The sequence below is a fragment of the Phoenix dactylifera genome, chromosome 1, assembly GCF_051530095.1.
Source record: "Phoenix dactylifera cultivar Ajwa chromosome 1, Ajwa_hap1_PhDact_Kaust_v1.1, whole genome shotgun sequence".
Lineage (NCBI taxonomy): Eukaryota > Viridiplantae > Streptophyta > Magnoliopsida > Arecales > Arecaceae > Phoenix > Phoenix dactylifera.
The window spans coordinates 45,135,227-45,158,053 of record NC_143190.1 but is presented as its reverse complement, the minus strand read 5'-3'; the positions used below and the strand labels follow the sequence as shown (position 1 = coordinate 45,158,053).

Here is a 22,827-nt window from a genome sequence, read left to right as displayed (position 1 = left end):
GTGTTAGTTTTAACATTAGTCATTTGATTCAATGACTAAAAATTTGTAGCCTTTGCTATGTTGTGCATATCCCAAAAATATACACTCAATTTCCTTTTGTCCTAATTTTCTTATCCTAGGTTCAGGCAATCTAACAATAGCTCTACAACCCCACACCTTAAAATAACTAAGGTCAGGCTTTCATTTCTTCCATAACTCATATGGAGTCACTTTTGACTTTTTATGTGGTATTCTATTTAATATGCAACATGCAGTGAGAAGAGCTTTACCCCAAAAACTTTTGTTAATCCCAGAATAAAGCATCATAGCATTAACCATTTCAACCAATGTTCTATTTTTTCTTTCAGCAATTCCATTTTGTTATGAAGTATATGCAATAGATATGTCATGAATTATGCCAACTGATTCACAATATACAGAAAAATGATATTCTCCTTATTTATCTGATCTAAAGCATTTTATTGTCACTTCACATTGATTTTCAACTTCAGTTTTATAAATCTTAAATTTGTCTTGAACTTCATCCTTTGAATGCATTAAATAAACATAGCAGTATCTAGAGAAATCATCTATGAAGGTTAGAAAATATTTTTTACCTCCTCTGGTGGGAGTGCTATGCATATCACATACATCACTATGTAGAATCTGCAATAAAGTAGAAGTTCTATTTGTTCTTGAAAATAGTTTTCTGGTTATTTTTGTTTGCATGCATACTTTACACTTATCATCTATGTCATTAGCATACTTTGGAATTAAGTCCAGTTTAATCATTTCATCCATTCTTTTATTGTTCATATGTCCTAATCTATGATACCACAAAGTAAAGGAATCAACAATATAAGCAGGAGAATTCATCTTACTAATATTAAGCTTGAACATTCCCTCATACAAATAACCCTTCTCCACAAAAATATCTCCTTTGGTCAGAATAAACTTATCTAACTCAAAGACTAACTTAAATCCATACTTATTCAGTAGACTTCCTGATACAAACTTATTAAGTGTATAGTACACATCAGTAAGAGTCAAGACTTTTCCAAAAGTGAATTCAAGATCCACAGTTCCTTTGGCTTTGATAGCAACGGTTGCAGAATTTTCCATATAAAGGTTGCTTCCATCATCAACAAATTCAATGGTCTTGAAGAGACTTTTGTACCAGAGTCTACAAACCATGAATCATCTTCTTGGATCATGTTGATCTCAGAAATCATTGCTACAAACTTTTCTTTTGAGTTCGTAGCAATAGCTTGTTGCTTCTTTTTCCAGAAGCGGGATTCCTTCTTAAAATGACCTAGTTTGCCACAATGGCAACAATTGCCTTTCTTCTTCTTTTTTGTTGTTGTTTATCATTGTCCTGGGGAGAGTACTTTCTCTTTCTACTAGGTTGTGAGGGCTTCCCATCCTCCACAGTCAGCACTTTCAAGGCTTGAGTTGTTTTTTCTTCGAGACTTTCTTTTTGTCTCAATTCCTCCTCAACTTGCAAGTGCTGGCCTAATTGTTCAAGAGTGATATCCTCTTTTTTGTGCTTGAATCTTTTCCTGTATTCTTTTCATGTTGGAGGAAGCTTATCGATAATGAAAGAAACAGTGATAGTTTCATCCATATTTATGTTATGTTGAGTGAATTAATCGAGAATATGCATGATTTCATGGTACTACTCAGAAACACGCCTAGAATCAACCATTTTGTAATTGAAAAACATAGTTGCAAGAAATTTCTTACTTGTTGCGTCATCCAACAGATACTTCGCTTCAAGTGTATCCCACACGTCTTTTGCAGTAGCCTTGTTGTTGTAGATGTCAAACAGTGTGTGTGACATGCCATTGCAGATGTGATCCTTGCAAATATAGTCATCTTGTTCCCACTTGAGTCTCTCTCTAGCTGCAACAATAGTTTCTGCCTCGCTTTCAATAGACTATAGAGTTGTCAGAAAGAAGTGCATCTTCTTTTGCCAACGTTTGAAATTCACTCATCAAACTTCTCCAATTTCATGAAATCCATAGTCAACTCCTTTCAAAGTTTGTGGTACCATTGCTTAAAATATTATCTTAAGATCATAGAAACTAAAGAACAAAAAAGTAAGAAAGAAAAACGCTCCTAGACACATTACAATGTCGTTTTCCTTAAGACAATATTTGCCCCTACCACTTGCATGCAAAAGGGACCAACAAATTTACCTCCAAGATACAACGGAACCAGAAAAATCTGTTTGTTTGATAGCATTTAGCACTATCGATATCAAACCAGAAAACTCTAAGAGTTTAGCTATAATGGCAAGGCTAAAAAGAGAAAAAATTTAAGAAAGAAAGAAAGAATGTGTTGTCTTCAATTTTCTGCAGTAGAGAGGCTCTTTTATAGTATTCTTGGTGTTTCTTTAAATAGTTACAATACTTGTTTGAATGGTCACCACTTTTCAGACAGCCATCATTTGTGTCTGTTCAAAAAGTCATCCCTTTTCATCCTCAACCACCTTTTTAAGGTCACATCTTTTCACCTTCAACTATCTTTCTTGGATCCCATCTTTTCACCTTTTTTTTTCCTTCAGAAAAAACACCAAAAACATGCATACATACATACATACATACATAACGGTACATAAATACATATATATATATATATAATTAATTCCCAACATGCAGCTCATGGTTTAAATTTCAGTAAAAGTAGCTAAAGCCAGTTCTCCATTTGAGGAAAAACAAACTCACCAATACTTCACAATGTTGCCTTGGATTCATACAGAGGTATTCATATTTCTTAAGTGATACAGCGACAAGCATTGGCATTGCTTTGCTTCCAGAAAGAAGTGCAGTGCTACAGGATGAAGATAGTTACAAACCACAGCATAACGGTACTTCAATTCACATGAACAGTCCAAGCAAGGCACTCGAGAGATTCCATCTTCCAGCAGAAAAGGAAGTCCTCACCAATCATGTCTTCACGATACATACATACGATTCTCATGGGGTTGCTTTAGATGACGTCGCAACCTTCTTGGGATCATTCTCGACACGCAGGCTGTTTTCTCTTCGATAAAGGGATTTGGCACCCTAATTAAATGACAATAAATTAGACAATTTAATCACACTGGCAATTGCATAAATAACTTGGCACAATGAGCTCAGCTAGTGACTACTTTCATGTCCACGACGACAATGTGTATTATAGTTGTTATGGATGCCAGTTGAACAAACTTATACTACAGACACCAAAAAAGAAGAAAAAACAAAAGTGATAGCAGCATAAAAATTGATGGGAGATTCTGCATTAAGATGAACATGAAAGCCATAAAAATGAAGAATAAAATTACTATTTCCATACTAGTTGCAGGTAAGATAATGCTCCCTGACGAATATTAAAGCCATTGGAATGTAGAAATCAAACTCCAGAGTACTTTTATCAACTAATAAGTGCTATATTAAAAAGTCCAAAGGTGATATTCTTCGAGACTCGTTATCATCTATTATCTTCTAATGATAATAAATTACATGGGGAGTGAAAGTTATTTAGAATGCCAGAATCACACCAGCAAGCATTTTAATGTTCTGGAAACAACACTTACTTGGAAGACTGTTCCCAACTTCTTCAATGCTTTGGCTCGTAATTTCAGCACATCCTTGGAAACACTATTATCTTTAAGAACCTGAAGGACAATCAGAAATTTAAAATAGGTCAATAGCATACACAAACAGTTTAGGAATTTATTGCTGTGAAGTTGGATTCTATGGAGCTATCCGTTTCATTGTTGTATCATATGTTCCACTCATATTATAACCATCACATCATATTCAATCATCTGAAAGCAGGTGAGAAGACTAGCCTCTATGTGTTAGTGATAATACATCCGATGTTATACATGTTACATGATTCCACAAAATAGGATTGAAAGCGTAGCTTAGTGAACCTTACCGCTTGACAGACATGCGAAAGGGTTGACTCGATATCAACCACATTTATTTTCCATAAAGAACTAAGCATCACATCTTTCTTCTCTTCAATGCTCTTCAGAAAGTCCTCTTGCTTATTTTCACTCTCATCCATCTTTTTCATCCCCTCCTGTAGTTGTATTAAAGAGATGGCACCTAATATTGGGATTCAATTTGAAAAAAGGTGCAAGGGAGTAAGTCAAAATGTGCTGTCGCAAAGAACAATAACTGCAGATTGTCAGGTACATACCTGCAGCTGCATTAACTTGTGATTTTATATGGTGACCCTTATCTCGTACCCACTCAGCTATAAACGGCACACCCATAAATAAAATGTTCTTTCCAAGCTCTCTTGAAGCCTGTCTTGCATAAATATAGCCAATGGTGTGGAGCATAGCCTCCCCAAAAGCTGCAAATTTCATAGTGTGTGGAATTAATAAGAAAAAGTCAAAAATACTGTCACACCATATCACAAATGAAGGTCAATTTAATGCCAAACATTAGGAATACATACAAGATCGCTAACAATTAGAATAGGTTTTTCTTTTTTCAGTTATTTCTTTGAGTTAACCAACTTTGAGTCAAGAATGTAGCAATGAAAATATTAAAGGAGAGGAATGGATGAGAACTAGACCAAATCATATGAGAAATGAAATGAAAAGGCCTAGGGTAACTTATCAATGCTGCTTGGAAAAGTGGATAATGGATAAAGAGAAGAATGTAAAAAATAAATAAAAAAAAATCTAACATCCTCCATATTCCATTAATATAAATTATTCATATTTTTAGGAATATTTAAATATCATACTACTATATAAATAAGTCAGATTCATTATTAAATTTTTCTCTTTAAACTTCAAGGTATTACAGCCGAGAAAGGCCACATGAGGCCATTGCAAAACATCCAAAGATTCTTATGAGAGATCTGGCAACTTGGATGGGATGTCACAACTAATGGATGTGACTGATACTACATGAACTTCCATGGTAACCTTGCCAAACCGATCTGCCAAAAAAAAGCAGGATTCCGAAAACCTAAATGCCAATTGTCACTGAAGAGTCTTTAAAATTCATAAAAAAGAGGAAGATTTGTTTGAGCAGCAACCTCTGTGGATAGTGGGATAATGCCCAATGAAACTTTTTGCCACTGTTCTTCAATAACCAGAGACCAATCCAGACTTTTCAAGTCTCCTCCCAACACCATCTTCCTTTCATAACAGATCAATCAACTATTTGTGATATCAGTGAAAAATTATATAATCAGGAGTTTTGCAAATAAGCTCCCCCCAAACCCCTGCCACAGAAAAAAGGGAAAAAAAAAACCTCATTGCATATTTACCATTCAAAAATTGCAATTTGCATATATTTCTTCTCACACCCAATATTCGAGCATTAACCTGACTGCCAGTGTCCATTACAAAATTGCCGTCTTAGCCCCACAAAGCTGCTGTTAAATGGTTATCATTTTTATTGAATGACCAAAGCCTCCCTCATGTTCAGTGATTAGGATTGGTCTTAGTTGAAGATATGTGTAAAATTTTCCTCCCCATCAACACTACTGCTGTTCGTTGTTTTCAATTAGAGCATTTTCTATCTTGTTGCTTGTAAGGCAGCTTCACCACCCACCTCAGCCTAAAGGACCCTTTAAGGTTCAATCACCAGGGCAACCCTTCACTGCTGGCACCACCGCCATCCTCCTCTGCACCTTAGCTGCCACCCAGAATGATGCCCTCCAACACCCTCCTCAAACTCTGCTCCCTTGATTTCTCCAACTGCCCACCCACAACCCCCAAATATCCAAGTCCCGCCTGCCCATGCCACCTCCCTCCACACCCCCCAGGCCTCCACCCCCAGATCCCCAGTCCCCTCAACACCACCCTCCCCCCCCCCCCCCCAACCCAACCACCACCACCACCAAAAAAAGAAGAAGAAAAAAACAGCAACTACTTCCTCTTGTCCCTCCATTCCAGCAACCACAGCCCTTGACCCTGGCCCTCCTCTGTGACATGCTCCATTATGAAGGATGCCAATAAAACTATCGTGTTCTCTTTTTCCATTTAAATTCCTCTCACCTCACTTTGTTTTGATACTCATCCCTAGATCCCTCCAATTGGCCTTATTTTATTTTTATTGAAAAGTGAAACACAAATAGTGTTGGTGGGTTAGGTAAAAGTCCATATAGATAAGTTGACCAAGCTTGGGCTTATTTTTACAAATAAATAGGTTCAGGGTGGAGGATAGTTTAACCCACTTGAATTGAACCTTACCCGAACCCAAGCCATTGAAAAACCTATCCCATATAAACAGGAAAATCTTCCTGGTTAGAAATATTGTATGATAGTAGTGGTATCGGAAAAATAGAGGGAAAATGGAATCTCTACAGATTACATGTTTCATGGTCTGCACGCCGCCCCCAAAACACACACACTCTACCCCAATCAACCACATTTTAATTTCAATTACAAGAAGTATGTACCCTCATATCCCTCTTTGATTATCATCCATTAATTGAGTTCTCCCTTCAAAGATGACTAGATCTCTTCTATGTTCCAAAGAATTAGCATGGTTTACCACAAACCTGTGAACTACAACATGAGACATGCCTAGCTACCAAAAAGCTGCACATGCCGTGCTAACCCAACCATCAACACAAGCAAATATAAATTCCAAGGACACTTCACAATAACTAGGGTAAATTAAAGCCAAAATTTGCTGGACATTCTTTTCAGGGCCCTGTTTTTAGTACTGCTCCATAGCCAGCTCTAGCATGATAGAGCAAAGGTTTTGTCATTTTTATTCATGTTTTCCACAGGCTGAAGAGCAAAAAACCCCATTTGATCAACCATATTTTCAACTGAAGTGACTATAGAATTTAGGATGCTACAAATTTAAATGGTCACAACTTAGGAAGTGGCAGCTAATTAATAACTAACGAATATTATTAACTTCATAAATAGGAGAACAATTTACCAGCCTGAGACAGACGACGAGCTTCTGAATTTGCCCATCTTACAAATTCATCCTTCTGCCCTTGCACATAAGGATGAAGGCGATCTTTTAGATTCTGAATTAATTTTTGTTCCCTTTCCTTCTGTAATGCCTGCGCTTGGATGATAAAAGCTAATCATATAAAATAGAAAATAAAACAAAGGAGCATAGTTTGTTAAAAAAGGTAGTATGTACATCTATGCTACAGAATAAATGCATAACCACAACGTTTTTTCATTGTGTATACCAATTTGCTATGAAAATAAATTGTGCAAATGGAGAAATACACAGTCTAGATTTTACCATGTTGCAATGTTGGACAAGAGACTTATAATGAACTTCCTAATTAGGCTATTGCTTTAGACTGTCAAGACAACCATGACACAATAGATCAGCTTAACATAATTGATGTGCATATGTTTTAAGGCTGGGTATCCTGCAAAGATGCCTCACAAGTACAATATAGTATGCTCATATATTAACACAGCCACCATTGGAGTTGGCAAAGCACTCTATACCGTATGTCAGCACAGGGACAAACCAAGCCCCGATGCCGTACTGGTACTGTATAGGGTCAGTATGATATTTCCCCATACTGCCCTGTATAGTTCCATAACTATAACACTAGATGTGAACCAGTTGATAGAAGTTTGTCGTAAATTGTTCATCTGACAAACTATAAAAAAGAGATTGAAGAGAATCAATTCAAATCAGAAGAGAAGAGGAGTCAGAAAGTTGCTTATTGAGCTATGTAGCTCACTCCCATCATTACTATTAAACCTTTCAAAGAAATTGGTCAAAGTTGGATTGTAATTCTGAAGAAAAGAGGAATCAGAAAGGAATCAGCTTTTTGATAGCGTTGTATGGACATGAAGACAAGAATGGGATCTGGACATGCATCCAAGTTTGCTAGAGGGAGAAGGGAGATATAGGGATGCATAAGATAAAATATAACTTTAACTAAATTATGTATTTAAATATTAAAAGAAAATAGTAAAAAGATATTGTTCATTAAGATCTTTCAACATTTATTTCTCAGTCAAACACCCCAATTAACTTAAGGATATAAGAAAAATAATATTTTGCTAACTTGTTTCGGCACTGACTAATCTCTAAAAAGAGCAAACACTCACTTCTTTCATCAAAATAGGGAATCAAACTCGTTGTTGGACAAGTACAACTCCCTCCCAATCTTTAGAAGTAGCTACAAAAGAACTTTATAAGTATCTAAGTGTCCTATACATATTCTACTGAGACACATAGCCTACAAGGATTTTCGGAACTGGGTGCTGGTGTCCAGGCAACGAAAACTTTTTGGAGGTGCATTTTGGATTCTAATGATCACTGAGGTGGCACATCGAATATGCCACATCAGCCCTTAAACATAGGTGGAACTCTTCAAGTCTTTGGATTAACTAAAGAGTTCTGAGATACCTCTAGTCTAGCCCCTGCCATCATGACACCACTTAAATTGCCATGCAACATGCATGTGACAACTTTAAGTAGGAGTTGGACATCACACAAACCATAAGGGAAAACACTATATTTAGAAAATTGTATATCGAAATGATGACCAAATGTAACCAAACTAGGCTAGGGAAAAAATCAAAATCCAGAAAATAAGAAGTGGGCTGAGAAAGACTTGGATCAGACTAATTAAGTTAAGGCAAAAAAGGAAAGTGGCCCAGACGAAGACACAGAAGAACGAACTAAACTACATGGATCGTGCGAACTCACTAATGCTGGCACATTCCTAAGGACATGGGAGAGTCAGGCAAAGGTATGTGTACGTTATCACTTAGTCTGAAAAAAGAAAAAAAATGGTAGAACTCTTTCTATGCTTAATTAGTACATTTGACAATACTATGATCAATTTTTTGTTAATGAGCAAATATGCCTCTGCTTTTTTAGCCATTTTTGCTAATGAAGGGCACATTTGATCATTTCAAAAATCTAGTGGGATAAAATTATTGGTAGCTTTGTTCTTGGATATCTACGGAACAACCAGTCTTGGGATCAATGTTGTTGAGATTAGGACCGAGTTGCAAATCATAGAGGGGGCTAGATTAGGTCGGATCGGATAGTGAACCAGATAATTTATCATAAAATTTTTCTGATTTCTTTCAAATATTTCTAAACACAAAGAAATGGGAATATTGAAATATAAGCCAACTCTAAAGTATATATATTGAAAATAAAAAGCATATATATGAGATACGACAATTTTTGTTGTCACCAGATTCGGCCCATATACAGTATTTCTAATAAAAGAAACATTTATTTGATTATTCGAGATGTTTGTAGACTATCTATCAATTTAAGTATCCTTTTAAGTAGAATGCTTTAGAATAAACAAAGATTAGACTTCAACCTACATTATAAAAAAATACAAAAACTTGCACCTTCCATTTAATTCAATGAACTTCAAAAATAGACTTACTAATTTTACTATTTGAGATCTATTAGTGATAAGTAATTTAAGAATAACTTAGCCAAAGAAATTACAGAATATGGACTTACACACGATTTAATATGTAAATAACATAATTAAATTGGATACGTTGATCCAAAGGAACATCTAATCCAACATATGGACTTGTGAACCTAAATTGATCCTGATCAAAGGATGGGATCTAGATTGTTTAGGGCCATTCTGATATGGATAGTAAGACCTGAAACATGAATCGTAAGATTTTAAAAACGATGCTTGGGATATCCACAATTTGATTGAACTATCAGAGATCATCCTCCAGCCAACATTTTCAATTGTTTGGCAAGAAAGCCTTTATCCTAGCTTTGCCCATGCTCCGAACTAAGGTTAAAAGGGCCATGCACATGGAGGTCTTTCACCGAGTTCCATGGTAATTGGTTAGCCATGGATTGCAAAATATGGGTAGCATGACAAAGGCTGGGACATTATGCACTTCAAAGTTAGACTCAGTCAATCTGTTCACTGATGAGGTGATCTTGGATTTGAATAGCTACAACAAGGTTTTGAACAATGTAAACAGCTCATAAGCATGAAGGTGCTAGGTGGTAGTGTTCTTGAGAAATGCAAGCCATGGGCAAGGCACAAAGAAAGCAAGTTCAAGATCCAGCACAAGACTCTAGAAGGTGCTTGAATAGAAGAATGGTGGCTGTAACAAGTCACTTTTGGACATGAAGGTGACACAAAACATGTTAGCTTGGAATTTAGCTTTGCAAAATATGTGTTGGACCTCTTAAGAAGTCCATCATAGTACGAAGGTGTTGTCTATGTTTTGTGTATGATTTTGATGCCGAACAATATTCAAATGAAAGCTCAACCCGCGGAATCCACCAGCGGGGTGTTGGAATCCACCAACAAACACGATATGGAAGGGAAAACTCAATTCATTCACTAACAACCAAAATGTTAACAAGCCCTACCAGCCTTTATATAAGCAACATGACAAGAAAAAATCTCCAAAATACCCCTACAGAGGAAAAGACCTAAATACCCAACAAATAAGCTCTCTCTCATAATCCATCACCCCGCCACAATGTCACCGGGTGGGCTGCCCTCCTGCGTCTGCGACTGTACACGTGCCTGATCGAAGATCTAGGACTGGTGTCCGCATCAACTCTCTCGGGGTGGGAGAAACTCGACTCAGTCGAGTAGGACAGGGGGCGGCTCTAGTAGGGCTCCAAAAGATCTGAATCGATCCGCTGCAGCTCCTCACGAGTAATCCACTTGCTATCAGACTCTAGACGGTCCCTCCATCGGACTAGAAAACGCTGAAGGCCTCCGTAAGTAGTAGATATTACCTGTTCATCCAAAATAGCAACTATCTTGTCCTTCCGTGTGGGTTGAAAAGGAGAAGTATGAGGGTCAAAGGCAGGCATAGCTGGTGGAGGCGGAGTTGGAGTGTCAAATGGGGCATTCGAGACAGGCAAAGGAGGTGCGTAAGCAACTAAGTCCTCAATATTAAAAGTGGAACTAATGCCGTAACCAGGAGGGAGATCAATGACATATGCATTTGGGCCTACCCGTTTCAAGATTTGAAAAGATCCTGCACTACGAGCCTGCAATTTTCTCGCGATTCCAGATGGAAACCGTTCGGGTCTGACACGAATCATGACGTAGTCGCCAACATAAAACTCTTTAGCGCGTTTATGTAGATCAGCTTGTAATTTATAACGAAGATTACTAGATTCAATTCGCTTATTGATCTCTTGATGCAATGAATGGAGATGATGTGCAAATGCTTCGGCCAACTCAGAGACTCTAGCATGCGGTGACATGGAAAGAAGGTGCAAGCTTGAAAACTATGAACAACCTCAAATGGACTCATACCAATAGACCCATTAATGGAATTGTTGTATGCAAACTGAGCAATAGGAAGAACGGAGTCTCAGTTTCTGTTATGATCACCCACCAGACAGCGTAAAAGATTTTCCATACTACGATTAACAACCTCTGTCTGACCGTCCAGAAGTAGCTCATGAATCGAACATCATGATCTGACACGATAGTTTTCGGCAAGCCATACAGCTTGACTACATGCTCAAAATATAACTTTGCAACGTTCGAAGCGTCTGAAGTTTTGGAACAGGGGATAAAGTGCACCATTTTGGAAAAACGATCGACGACCACAAAGATAGAGTCATGCTTATAAAAGGTACGTGGCAAATCAAATACAAAATCCATGCTCACATCTTGCTAGGGGCAATCAGGCACCGATAGTGGGGTGTACAAGCTAGTGTTTTGCTTGCGATGTTTAGCCAATTGACATGTTCTACATTGTCCAATTAATTTGGCCACATCATGTTTGAGACTGGGTCAGTAAAACTGGCGTTCAACTTCCTCGATGGTTTTATCCCGTCCAAAGTGACCGAAAAGGCCACCAGCATGAATTTTCCATATGAGGAAGTCACGTACGGACGTACAAAATATGCAGAGTTTGTTGGCCTTAAATAAGTATCCGTCGCGAAGGGAATAGCTGTCAAGTGAGACATTTGTGTCATTTGATAGGGTGAGGTAAACTTTCCTAAAGTCAGGGCAGGACGCGTAATCTTCCTTCAGCCTATCAAACCCAGTGACTTTAACACTTATGAGGAAAAGAAGATTAACCCGTCGACTTAGCGCATCAGCGACTTTATTTCGGACCCAGCTCGATGTCGAAAAACAAAAGTGTATTCCTGTAAGAATTCAATGCAATGACCGTGCCGGAGATTGAGTTTCTTTTGACAGTTGAGATACCGGAGGGCTTCATGGTCTGAGTAAAGGACGAATTCATATGGAAGCAAATAATAACGCCAATAGCTTAAAGCTTGAATGACCGCATAGAACTCTTTGTCATATGTGAAATATCTTTGTTTAGCGGCATTGAGCTTCTCGCTAAAATAGGCGACAGGATGGCGCTCTTGGCTGAGGACAACACCTATCCCAATCTCGGAGGCGTCACACTCCACCTAGAATACCTTGAAAAAAATCGGGGAGGCGCATCACGGGGGCTTCCATCATCCTTTTCTTGATCTCCTCAAATGCTCGAGCGGCCGATCGCCTCCACTGGAAGTGTCCCCGTTTGAGGTAGTCCATAATTGGGGACATAATGGTACTGAATCCATAGACAAAACGCCAATAAAAAGTGCCAAGTCCATGAAAACTGCGGGCCTCATGGATGCTTGTAGGTTCAGGCCAATCGACAATCACCTTGACTTTTTGCGGGTCCGCGCAGACTCCTTCAGATGATACGATAAAACCCAAAAGGATGACTCGATCCACAAAGAATGAGCACTTGTTCCTGTTGGTGTAGAGGTTGGCAGCACGAAGGGTTTGACACACTTGTCGGAGGTAGTCCATGTGTTGCTCCCTCAACTGGCTGTAAATCAAAATGTCATCAAAATATACTACTAAGAACCTGCCCGTGAATGGCCGGAGTACCTATGTCATGACTCGCATAAATGTGCTGGGAGCATTAGAAAGCCCAAAAGGCATCACCAACCATTCATATAAGCCGTCCTTAGTCTTGAATGCAGTTTTCCATTCGTCATCCGGGCGGATTCGAATTTGATGGTAGCCACTTTTTAAGTCAATCTTAGAAAAAATCATGGCTCCCGCCATTATATCTAGCATGTCGTCAAGCCGAAGAATTGAAAAGCGATATTTGACCGTTATTCTATTTATCACTCGACTATCAACACATATGCGCCACGTTCCATCTTTCTTGGGTGTGAGCGATGCCGGAACAGCACAACGACTCAAGCTTTCATGAATAAATCCTTTCTTTAAGAACTGTACCTAGCATTGTAACTCGGCATGTTCGGTCGGACTCATCCGATAGTGCGGCAAATTGGGAAGGGATGCTCCCAAGACTAGGTCAATAGCGTGTTGGAAATGAAAAAATAAGGAAAGAGAGCTTGCCCTTTTTGTTTGTAGTGTGCGATGTGCGACACGCTTCGACAAGATCCGACGTAGATCTCATGAGGCAAACGAATACGAGGGATCTGGGGTGGTCCGTCCATCAACTAGACCTCAGGGCTTTGGCAATAGAGGCAAAGTTAACCTGGCTCTGATACCAAAGTTGATGCCGAACAATATTCAAATGAAAGCTCAACCCACGGAATCCACCAACAAACAATATGAAAGGAAAAACTCAATTCATTCACTAACAACCAAAATGTTAACAAGCCCTACCAGCCTTTATATAGGCAACATGACAAGAAAAAATCTCCAAAATACCCAAAATACCCTACAGAGAAAGAGACCCAAATACCCAAAAATAAGCTCTCTCTCTAATAATCCATCACCCAGACACAGTGTCACCGAGTGGGCTGCCCTCCTGCGTCTGCGACTGTACACGTGCTTGATCGAAGATCTAGGACTGGTGTCCACACCAGATTTATAGGGCATTGAAAGGTTATTGGAGTGGTTGACTTTTGGTGTTATAGGAGGAAGTCATGAATATTGTTGTGCTTGGCTACAGAGGTGGCCCTATGCATCTAGTACTCTTTTACAAGATGAATGTGGTGACTTGGAAGTGCCTAACTATGAAGCTCTTATGAAAGTGATCCTACACAATAAGGAGTAAAACATGATGAAAGTTATTCTACACAATAAAAAGATGGACATGCATTTTATGGCTAATTTGATGGTTGAGGTGTATAAGTGGGTCATGAGGCTCCAAGGATTATAGAAGCACATAGCAACACAAATAACTAAGCGTGCTTTGGCAAATCCTAAGTTTGTTGCACATTTTTTCATGCCTAGGTTAAGGATTCAAGATGGCAGGCCAAATGTGCAAAGTGAAAGCAATACCCCATGAAAGAAATGAAGAAGAAGAAGAAAAAGAAAAGGAAGACAATGATTCATTAACGGCATCAAATAAATCCTAAATTTCAACCATGAGGGATGATTACCAAAAATAACTGCTAATGCAATATTGATCCATGAAACCATTAAAAACCTAAAAGCACGTATAGTGTTATGAGTCATAACAGTAGCACAAAAATGACATCAGTGATAAGGAATTACAATCATCCAACTACCTCACAAAAAATAGCATTCATGTGGTGCAAATATTTGGACATGTATAACTGTAATAATGGGTGGTTCGCCCTTCGTTCCTAACGTAAAATAGCATTAGTAGGTTTTTCACAAGCTTAAGCTAAGTTTCTAGCGGAAAATATTGCCAAAAGATATATGCTACTTGGGCTTTCTGAAAAGATTTTTTGTTTTCAAAAAAGACTTCATAATATAGAACTAAATTTAGTATCATAGAAAAATGCAGTATTGATATCCTCACCTATACATTGTGTACATGACAAAAGCATCAATGGCTGAAATTTATGACAAGTATATAAGCACATATAAATGACCAGATGTGTTTGTTCTAATACTATGACCCAAAAGTTTGTCCTTTTACAAACGAGAATTTCATCTAAAAAAATATGCATGTGAAGTTTCTGTCCATGAAACTAGTCTGTACAATGTCAAAAGAAAGACACCTTAATTTTCTCCTGAAATTTTTGCCTCCGAACTTCTGGGGCTTGGGATTCTTCTTCAATTTCTACTGAAGCTATAGTTGCCAAAGCAAGCTGACCAACATAATCTTCAAAGAATTCACTTCCAAAGAGCATTCCAAAAACAGCAGAAGGATCTACCATGGAATCCCTGAAATTTTGAAGGGTATTAACACATGAACATTAAACAGCATAAACATTTCAGTTTTCCTCATTTCTCTCTATTTGTGAATATTCTTCTACACCTTTTGCAGGAATTAGACAGTTAAATCATATTAGCATTACCTAATTACTTCTACAGACTTATTCACCAGCTTATTCCAACAAACAAAAGAAAAACCTTCATGAAGGCTGTGTTCTCCCACAGAACTTTCCCAGAACAATTCAACACAAATTGTGGACTTACTGGGGAAGACCTTCCTTTCCATGCCTATCATATGCCTCACGTTTCGCAGGATCACTCAGGACTTGATAAGCCTCTCCTAGTACCTTCGCATGGAGACCATTTTAATCAGTAGTACAGTATGCTACATCAAGAGACATGCACTTGTAATCATCATATGAGTTGATATACCTCACATCCACCAAAATCATTAATCAGGTTTGGCCAGTTGCAAGAAGACCATGAATATAGTGTACTCATTAACAAATACTAGAGCAATAGCTATAAATAATCGTCGTTCGACTTTTTTTACAGAAAATCACACAAAACATATAACATCTATCTAAAACAAGCATATCTGCTTGTTAAGTAAAAGCCACAATAATGTGTAATACCAGTAAACTGATCAAGAAACCATGCATCTCATATTTGTGTATTCACTCACAAGACAGAATGGCATGTATTAGATGATTTGGCTTTCTCATTGACAGTTCTATCATGTTACAGGTTAGTAAAACTAAGTTGTGTACCTGAAAGTTATGAGCTGCTTTTGGATCTCCAGGATTTTTATCCGGGTGTACCACCCTTGCCTACAAAAGGAATACATGAAAGAAATGCATACCCAAAGAAAAGAACTTGATGTCAGTCCTCATACTCTGAACAAAAATGTATAATTTCTGCAATATCATGAAAGAGTTATAAATGACAGATTAAAAGGATTTAACAAAAGACTGGAATAGTCCATGGGATCCTTAAAATTAGAACCAAATAATAGCAGTATTGATATTGATAAAAATTTTATGCAACTACAATCGCCAAAATAAAGCTTGACAGCTGAAAGAAAGTTGTTCCTAACTCAAGAATACAAATACTGGAGAAAAAACAAAACCAGCAATATGCAGAAAATGGATTAAAAAAATTATTACAGCTGGAAGTGTATAAGACAGTGTAGAAACATTCTGATGGATAAAACACTAACTATATGTATGCTTGCACCTGATATTTCTGAAAAGAAATAAAGAAGGTAAGGGGATTGAGTCTTTTTTGAGGTTTTGAATTTGTAATTTACAAAACAAAACTCAACGGGAGCAACCAAACCAATGTCTCAAGTGCTGGACCATGCCGGACCAATATCATCACTCGCACAGGGTTCCCACACCACTTATTAATAATTTCTTATTTTTATTATAAAAAGATTTTCTTAATTTTTTTGTCTTTTTTGTTTCAGCAAGGCTCAGGCAAGTGCAGTGGTGCAGCATGGCAGGACACACGCCATGCTGACCAGCAACCAGCACTCCCACAACCACCACCAATAGTTGAAAGATTGAGCCAAATGAAACTCCCATAAAACTTGCTTTTAATTTATATGTTTTCCATAAAACCTGACATTGACAACTGGAGAACCCCAAAAGATTTTTTTCTGAGAAAAAAAAAGAGAGAAGCCCAAATGAACTAGAACAATAAAAATGCACGAACAAGTTGGAAGTTTCATGGACAAGAAGGAAATAGGAGAGCTCATTTTTTGCATGAGCAAGAAGTTTCTTCTACATTATTCTAGTACTCGGAGGCCACAAACAAGATGCATCACATACCATCATTCATGAAGGAAAAGACAGCATGCATGCAGGGAGACATGCATACACATAGACATATACGCACAAGGCTACAAGCCTACATGCATGAATGCGAAAATGCACATGCTCCACAAACACATGCAAAACCTGTTGAATTTTAAGAAACCTTATACCATTATTAGAAAATTTAATGTTAGCCAACATAACAAATATCTACCTGAATTCTATTGCATCATCCACTATTTTTGAGTTTTAACAAACAATTTGGGCATAATATGGTATAAAAAATGAAAATAACACCAAATCAATTGTCAAGTAAAGCAGGTAGCATGATTTTTCAAGAAATATGATTATTTAAAATGAACCCATTTGAATGGGTTTTGTACTATAGTTATGCTGAAATTCTCATTTATTCAAAACTGACACCAATAATAAATATTTGGAAGCATAAATTGATCTTTTTGGTAGTCATAAAGTGCATCAATAATGGTACCTAGAAATGATAGTCTCTGACATATTAGCAAATGCTCATATCAAAATTAAGAAAATGATATGAGATACGAAAAAATATTGATAGGATCAAGAAAATCCAGAAGAGAACAAATTCAGGCCTTCAGAGTAATGGAGATGAAAATCCTCATACTCTGCAGCCGTAATGATTCACACTTCTTTCATGTCAAAGGTCAACATATCACATTTTGAAATTAGAAAATATGCAATTGATTCAAAAAAAATAGAATAAAATTTCGGAATGTTTTGTTACCTTGATGTAGTAGGCCTTCTTTATCTCAGCAGCAGATGCATCAACATTCACACCCAAAATATCATAATACTCGGTTTCTTTCACCATGGCTTTAAAATCTATCTACCTAACAAGAATCCAGAAAACAGCTTTACTTACCGGTCTCTACCTAACAAGAATCCAGAAAAAAACCATGTGAATATATGCAAATACCTAAAAGTATGAAATACAAACACGCACCTGGAAGGGGGAGTGGAAGAGGGAGAATAAAATCCCGCAATTTTAACAGAAAGCTTTGAATATCAGCTTAAACGTGTTCATATAGATCTTTTCTTTCATCTTTTCTATGCACATAGTACATCAAATAACAATATCACACAAAGATATGTACAGATTCAAACCCCGACACATTAAGAAAAGGAAAGCCTAAAAAATTTCCCAAAAATATCTGAATAAGCTAAAGATAAGCATCCTAAGTGGAATTAAAAAGTAGCCAATGTCAATGCTCGAACATAAATGAAAATCGCTGAATAGCATAAGATAACCCAAAAAATTAAAAAAAAAAAAAACTTGAGACCTAATGTTAGAAGATACAAACAGTGCGGAATAAATTTACAAATAACATAAAAGAAGAACAAATAAAAAGAAAACGACACGAAGAACAAATCTTGGTTTTCCCCGAACAATGAAAAGGAAAATAGGGCACGGACAACTTAATTGAATAGGAGAGGAGAAAAACGGAGGGGGAAGACCACATCTCCAAAAAGGATAGGAAAATCGCAACGATTAGAAAATAAAGATCAAATCACGGCTTATTTATGCGATTTTTTTTTGAAAAATAGAAAGAGGAGACAATACCTCAACAACAGGCAGGCAAATCTTGTGAAGCTTCCCAAATCTTTAGAATTTTTGGTTCCTTTTCTCGTTTCCTCCCGTAAACAAGATCTTGACGGGAGCAACCCGGGGGGGGGGGGGGGGGTTCGGGTTGTATCTTTCACGCCAAAGCAAGGTTGATCTTCCTTCGCGACGCCAACGATTGGATCGCACCCCGCACAGCTCGCAAAGCACTCCGATTTTCTTAATTACCCACTGCACAGATCTCGAAGCGGCCATTGCGCGATCCAACGGTGGATCCGCGCAAAGGAAGGTGATTCTTGTTTTCCTTCGTGCGAAAGATACAATCCCTGTCCGGTAACGGGTGTTAAAAGGGGCTGCCTCGTGTACTGCGACCGGGCTTTCGGGACGCACGTAAGAGAGCTTATTACTTAACCCAGCGCTCGTAAACCCACGTCCCGACCTTGAATGGTAGCTTGGAGGTCGACTGCTTGTGGGGCCAACATTTTGTCTAAAATCTTGGTTTGGTCCGCATGTCACCTAAACTTGGGGCGTTTGGTCGCTCTCATTGTTGTGCGGTAAGGTTATGCGCGCATGGATCCAGCCGAAGTATGATTGATGTGTTTTCGATCTCTCATCAGCTTTAGTTTTATAATCAATCGTTTTTTCTCCTTAAAATAAAAGAGCAAAAAAAGGGCTGAAATATTTGTAGATGCATTATCTAAAATTTGAACCAAAATCCCTAGTTAATTGGCAGAAAAGTGTGATCATTGAGTGTAATCATCAAGACAACCCTAGGTCACCGATCAATCTATATCTCTTATCTCCATGCATCTCTATAATTAGAAGAGGGAGAGCCTAACAGAAGGAGAGGGGATATACTTAGAAAGTTCAAATGAATTAAGAAAGAGCAATATATTTTGAGGCAGGAGAGTAGCCCAGACAATATATTTTAAGGCAGGAAAATAGAGCAACTCTGGAAAAGATTAAAACATGTTTTTTTTTCTTTTCTTTCGTGGTGAAATCGGATTTATTTAGGCCAAACTAGAGAAAATACATTCTTATGAATCAAAAAATAAAATATTAAAAAAATCAGAAGGAATATTGGACGACAGCTCAAGATCAAAGCAAGTTTAGGAATGAAAAGCTTGGATACATTTTTTTTTTTCTCCTTTTCATCCAAATAGCTTGGCAAAATGTAAACACTAGTTGGGAATGGATGAATTCTATTTCTCCATTCTACTTGATTCAACGTTAATTTTTGAGTGATATTGAGATATTAAATCCTCCTTATTACTTCATCCCGTATCATTTTTGATCTATCTCTATATGTTTGTTTCCTTATATATATATATATAATATTTCATTCATGCGGGTGCATCCCTCGACCTACATTATATATTTCAATATTATTTAAGTCGTCCTTCTCTAAATTTGTTCTCAATTAGTGCTATATTTAAGTCGGCATTTTCTAGATTTGTCCTCAATTGGTGTTATCTCTACCATTTTAAGAGTAACTTTATTTTTTATTTATTTTCATTTCAACTATATTAATCTTATGATATATTATTTTCTAACTATTCAATATTTCATACCATAGAGTATACCTAGCCAAATGATTGTCATATAAAATTTTTCTTTTAACTTGACGAGTGACCAATGATCATATAATATTTTAGTTACACTTGTCCATTTCATCTAACCTACTCTAATCCTATAAATAATATCATTTTCAATTTTTTTCTTCATGAAGAATAAAAAATCATAAATATTAAAAGTGATATAAACTTCATGATCCTCAATTTTTACTCTATTTCTAATTTTACTAAAATTATATTTTATGTATTTTACCTTATTCTTATTTAATCTAAAAAATTTAGATTCTAGTGCTCTCTCTCAAAATTTTCTCTAAAAGTGATTGTGCTGTCTAAAAGTACTACTTGTTCGAAGGAAAAGATAAATCGTTATTATTGCAAGTCATTTTTCATTAAAATACTGTTATAATAGCCATTATTTCAGTGACTATTGTAATATTAAAAATTTTATAAGTTATTCTTTAAACTAAATAATGGTTGTTATAATCATTATAACACTCATTGACAGTTGGTGGGGGAAATTCTGCTCATAAAATTGCTGTCGAATCTTTCGATCATGGCGGATGCGGAGGGTCTCCTCCTTCAGATCTTAGTGGCTCTGCCATTAAACCAAAAAAAGAGAGGAATAGATCCATCAAACTAAACTTGAATGAACCCAACAAGCTAAAGTTATTCTCGTATGAGGAGCATGCACTACTTTAATGCCCTCACCATTCATGCTACTTAAAGATTGAACTGGACTTCTAACTTAAGAGGTCCAGGATTTAGTAACCATTTCTATAATGTTGTAGCCAAATATAAAATATCCAATATACCAAATTAATTGTCCACCCATCATTAATGCTTAACGCATATTTCAAATGGATTCCCATCCAAACTCTTCAGGCTCGTTTGGTTCGCGGAAAATATTTTTCCTCATAGAAGAAGCAAATTTTTAGAAAGAGAATGCCTGAAAAAATATTTTGGACATGTTTGATTGACTATGGAAAAGTAACAAATTTCCAGAGTGCTTATGTTTGGTTGACCATCCATTTTTCTGAAAAAATTATGTGTAATTTATATTATACCCTTAATAAAAATTAGGTCTTTAATACTTTGGATCAAATAAGAATTCTTGATTTGATACTGAAGGACCTTTTTGGAAAAAAATAAAAATATTTCGATTCTCGGATCATGAAAAAGTAACGTTACTATGTTTCTAATGAAAAATATTTTTTTATGAAATATGAGAATCATATTTTCACGAAAATACAACTTTTTCGTCTCTTTCTTTAGAAAACTCTAACTAAACAAGAGGCATCTCTTACTTTTCCGTTGACCACACTTTTTTCTCTTTTTTTTTCACGAAACAAACGCGCCCTCAGTGCCATGAGAGTTCTAAAGGCTACCAACTTCCCACCAAACAAAGCTCTTCCTCCATTAGAGGCATTACGGCAAGTTTCGACGACCACAAAAACCATGTAAAACTACCAACTTCCCACTAAACAAAGCTGTTCACTTCCCTCAACTCTGCCTTTGCCTTTTCACAAATGGCTGTCAATTCTAACCTCGATATAGAATCCTTGGGCCTTTTATAACAAGCAATTAGATCTAAAGATAAAGAGCATGGCAAGTGATTTCATCATCCCGACTCACTTTTACATGGTGGATAACATGTTATAGTACTGGATGCACCACCTAAATTCACCCACTTCTCTGACTCCTTTAAACTTTAAAGCTCACCTTCTCACAGAATGCACTACAAAATGTTAAAGAAAGCAGCACGCTTTATGCTCCACCTAGAAATAAAAGGAAGACTATGGCAAGCATCATTTTCTGTATGATATATACTGATTTTGATAGATTGTATGCTGATCAAGAGAGTTTTTTTTTTTTAAACAACTTCCAAGTGCCTTTTGGATTATTAATGGATAAGAGGCATGATTAACTAAACATAGGATATATTTATATCGTTCTATAAAAGTCGGGTGGCTTATTGCCTCCCTTCACATCAAAAAAATATGTTTATAACTTTCTATAAGACAAAATCTCAGTGATGCTCATTACTGCCATATATCTCTCCGTAGCCATTACTACCATAACTTGGTGTTTGTCAAGAGGTACATGAGGTCCACAAGAAGCACACAAAATAGGATACGGTCTTACAACAGTCTGGCATCTATAATTCTATTATACTATTTTACTAAAAAATATTTGTTATACTATTCCTGCCATTGTGGTAGACCTGTTTGGATTTGAGGTGGGAATCCGGTTGGATACAAATTGGGTTCGATGCATGTGGGATTGAAAATTTATTAAGTCGAACTCGATCTGTTTATTAAACAAATCAAAATTCAGGTCTGAACCCAACCTCCACTCACGTAATCTATTTATGAAATAGGTTAAATAGGTCAAATAAATTAAGTAGTTTTTTAACGAACTAAATGAATTTAAATGGATTAAACGAGTTAAGCGGATTAGATTAAAGAGGACAAAAATAGGCTAATCATATTTTAAACAAGTTAAATATATCTTAAACAGTTTAAATAAATTAAACATAATATCTGATCTAACTTGACTGGAATATTAAACGGGTCAGGTATCTAAAACCCAAATTCAATCTAAATATTAAATAGATTAAACATGTCAACTTATATACAACCCAAATCTGTATGGCCCAAACCCAAACTTGCTAATGGCAAGTTGAACGTGGGCCGGTTTGATTGGTCAGGTCACATTTATCAACCCCAGTTTGGATGCTGGAAGATTTTGTCAGCCTCATAAGGTATTTCGGCTGGAAATTTTTATTTGAAATGCGTTGAAATCA

At 36.9% G+C, this 22,827-nt stretch overlaps 1 protein-coding gene across 7 annotated transcripts; it reads right to left on the bottom strand.

Moving 5' to 3' along the window:
• Positions 1 to 2,652: 2,652 nt before the first annotated feature.
• Positions 2,653 to 18,641, bottom strand: LOC103708141 (chaperone protein dnaJ 10-like). Of its 7 annotated transcripts, none has more exons than XM_088703044.2 (11): positions 18,451 to 18,639; positions 17,833 to 17,936; positions 17,614 to 17,719; positions 15,807 to 15,866; positions 15,301 to 15,383; positions 14,880 to 15,045; positions 6,894 to 7,023; positions 4,174 to 4,332; positions 3,907 to 4,079; positions 3,560 to 3,640; positions 2,653 to 3,047 (listed from the first exon to the last, which is right to left on the bottom strand). In XM_088703044.2, exons 3-11 carry the CDS (start codon positions 17,698 to 17,700, stop codon positions 2,958 to 2,960), a joined length of 1,029 nt encoding a protein of 342 aa, XP_088559170.1. In that variant the 5' UTR covers positions 17,701 to 17,719; positions 17,833 to 17,936; positions 18,451 to 18,639; the 3' UTR covers positions 2,653 to 2,957. The 7 variants fall into 7 exon arrangements, with proteins under 7 accessions (XP_088559170.1, XP_038981761.1, XP_088559184.1 ...); XM_039125833.3 differs by having other exon boundaries at positions 17,833 to 17,931; positions 18,451 to 18,637; XM_088703058.2 differs by having other exon boundaries at positions 17,614 to 17,715; positions 18,451 to 18,623.
• Positions 18,642 to 22,827: the final 4,186 nt, after the last annotated feature.

Bases quoted from the DNA above. Each gene is read 5' to 3' on its own strand.
- LOC103708141 (XM_008792923.6), bottom strand. From the start codon at position 17,700: ATGGTGAAAGAAACCGAGTATTATGATATTTTGGGTGTGAATGTTGAT. The intron at 15,384-15,806 runs GTACACAACTTA...CTCCATGCGAAG, and splicing joins AAGCAGCTCATAACTTTCAG to GTACTAGGAGAGGCTTATCA. The intron at 3,641-3,906 runs GTAAGGTTCACT...ATTGTCCTTCAG, and splicing joins TTTCGCATGTCTGTCAAGCG to GTTCTTAAAGATAATAGTGT.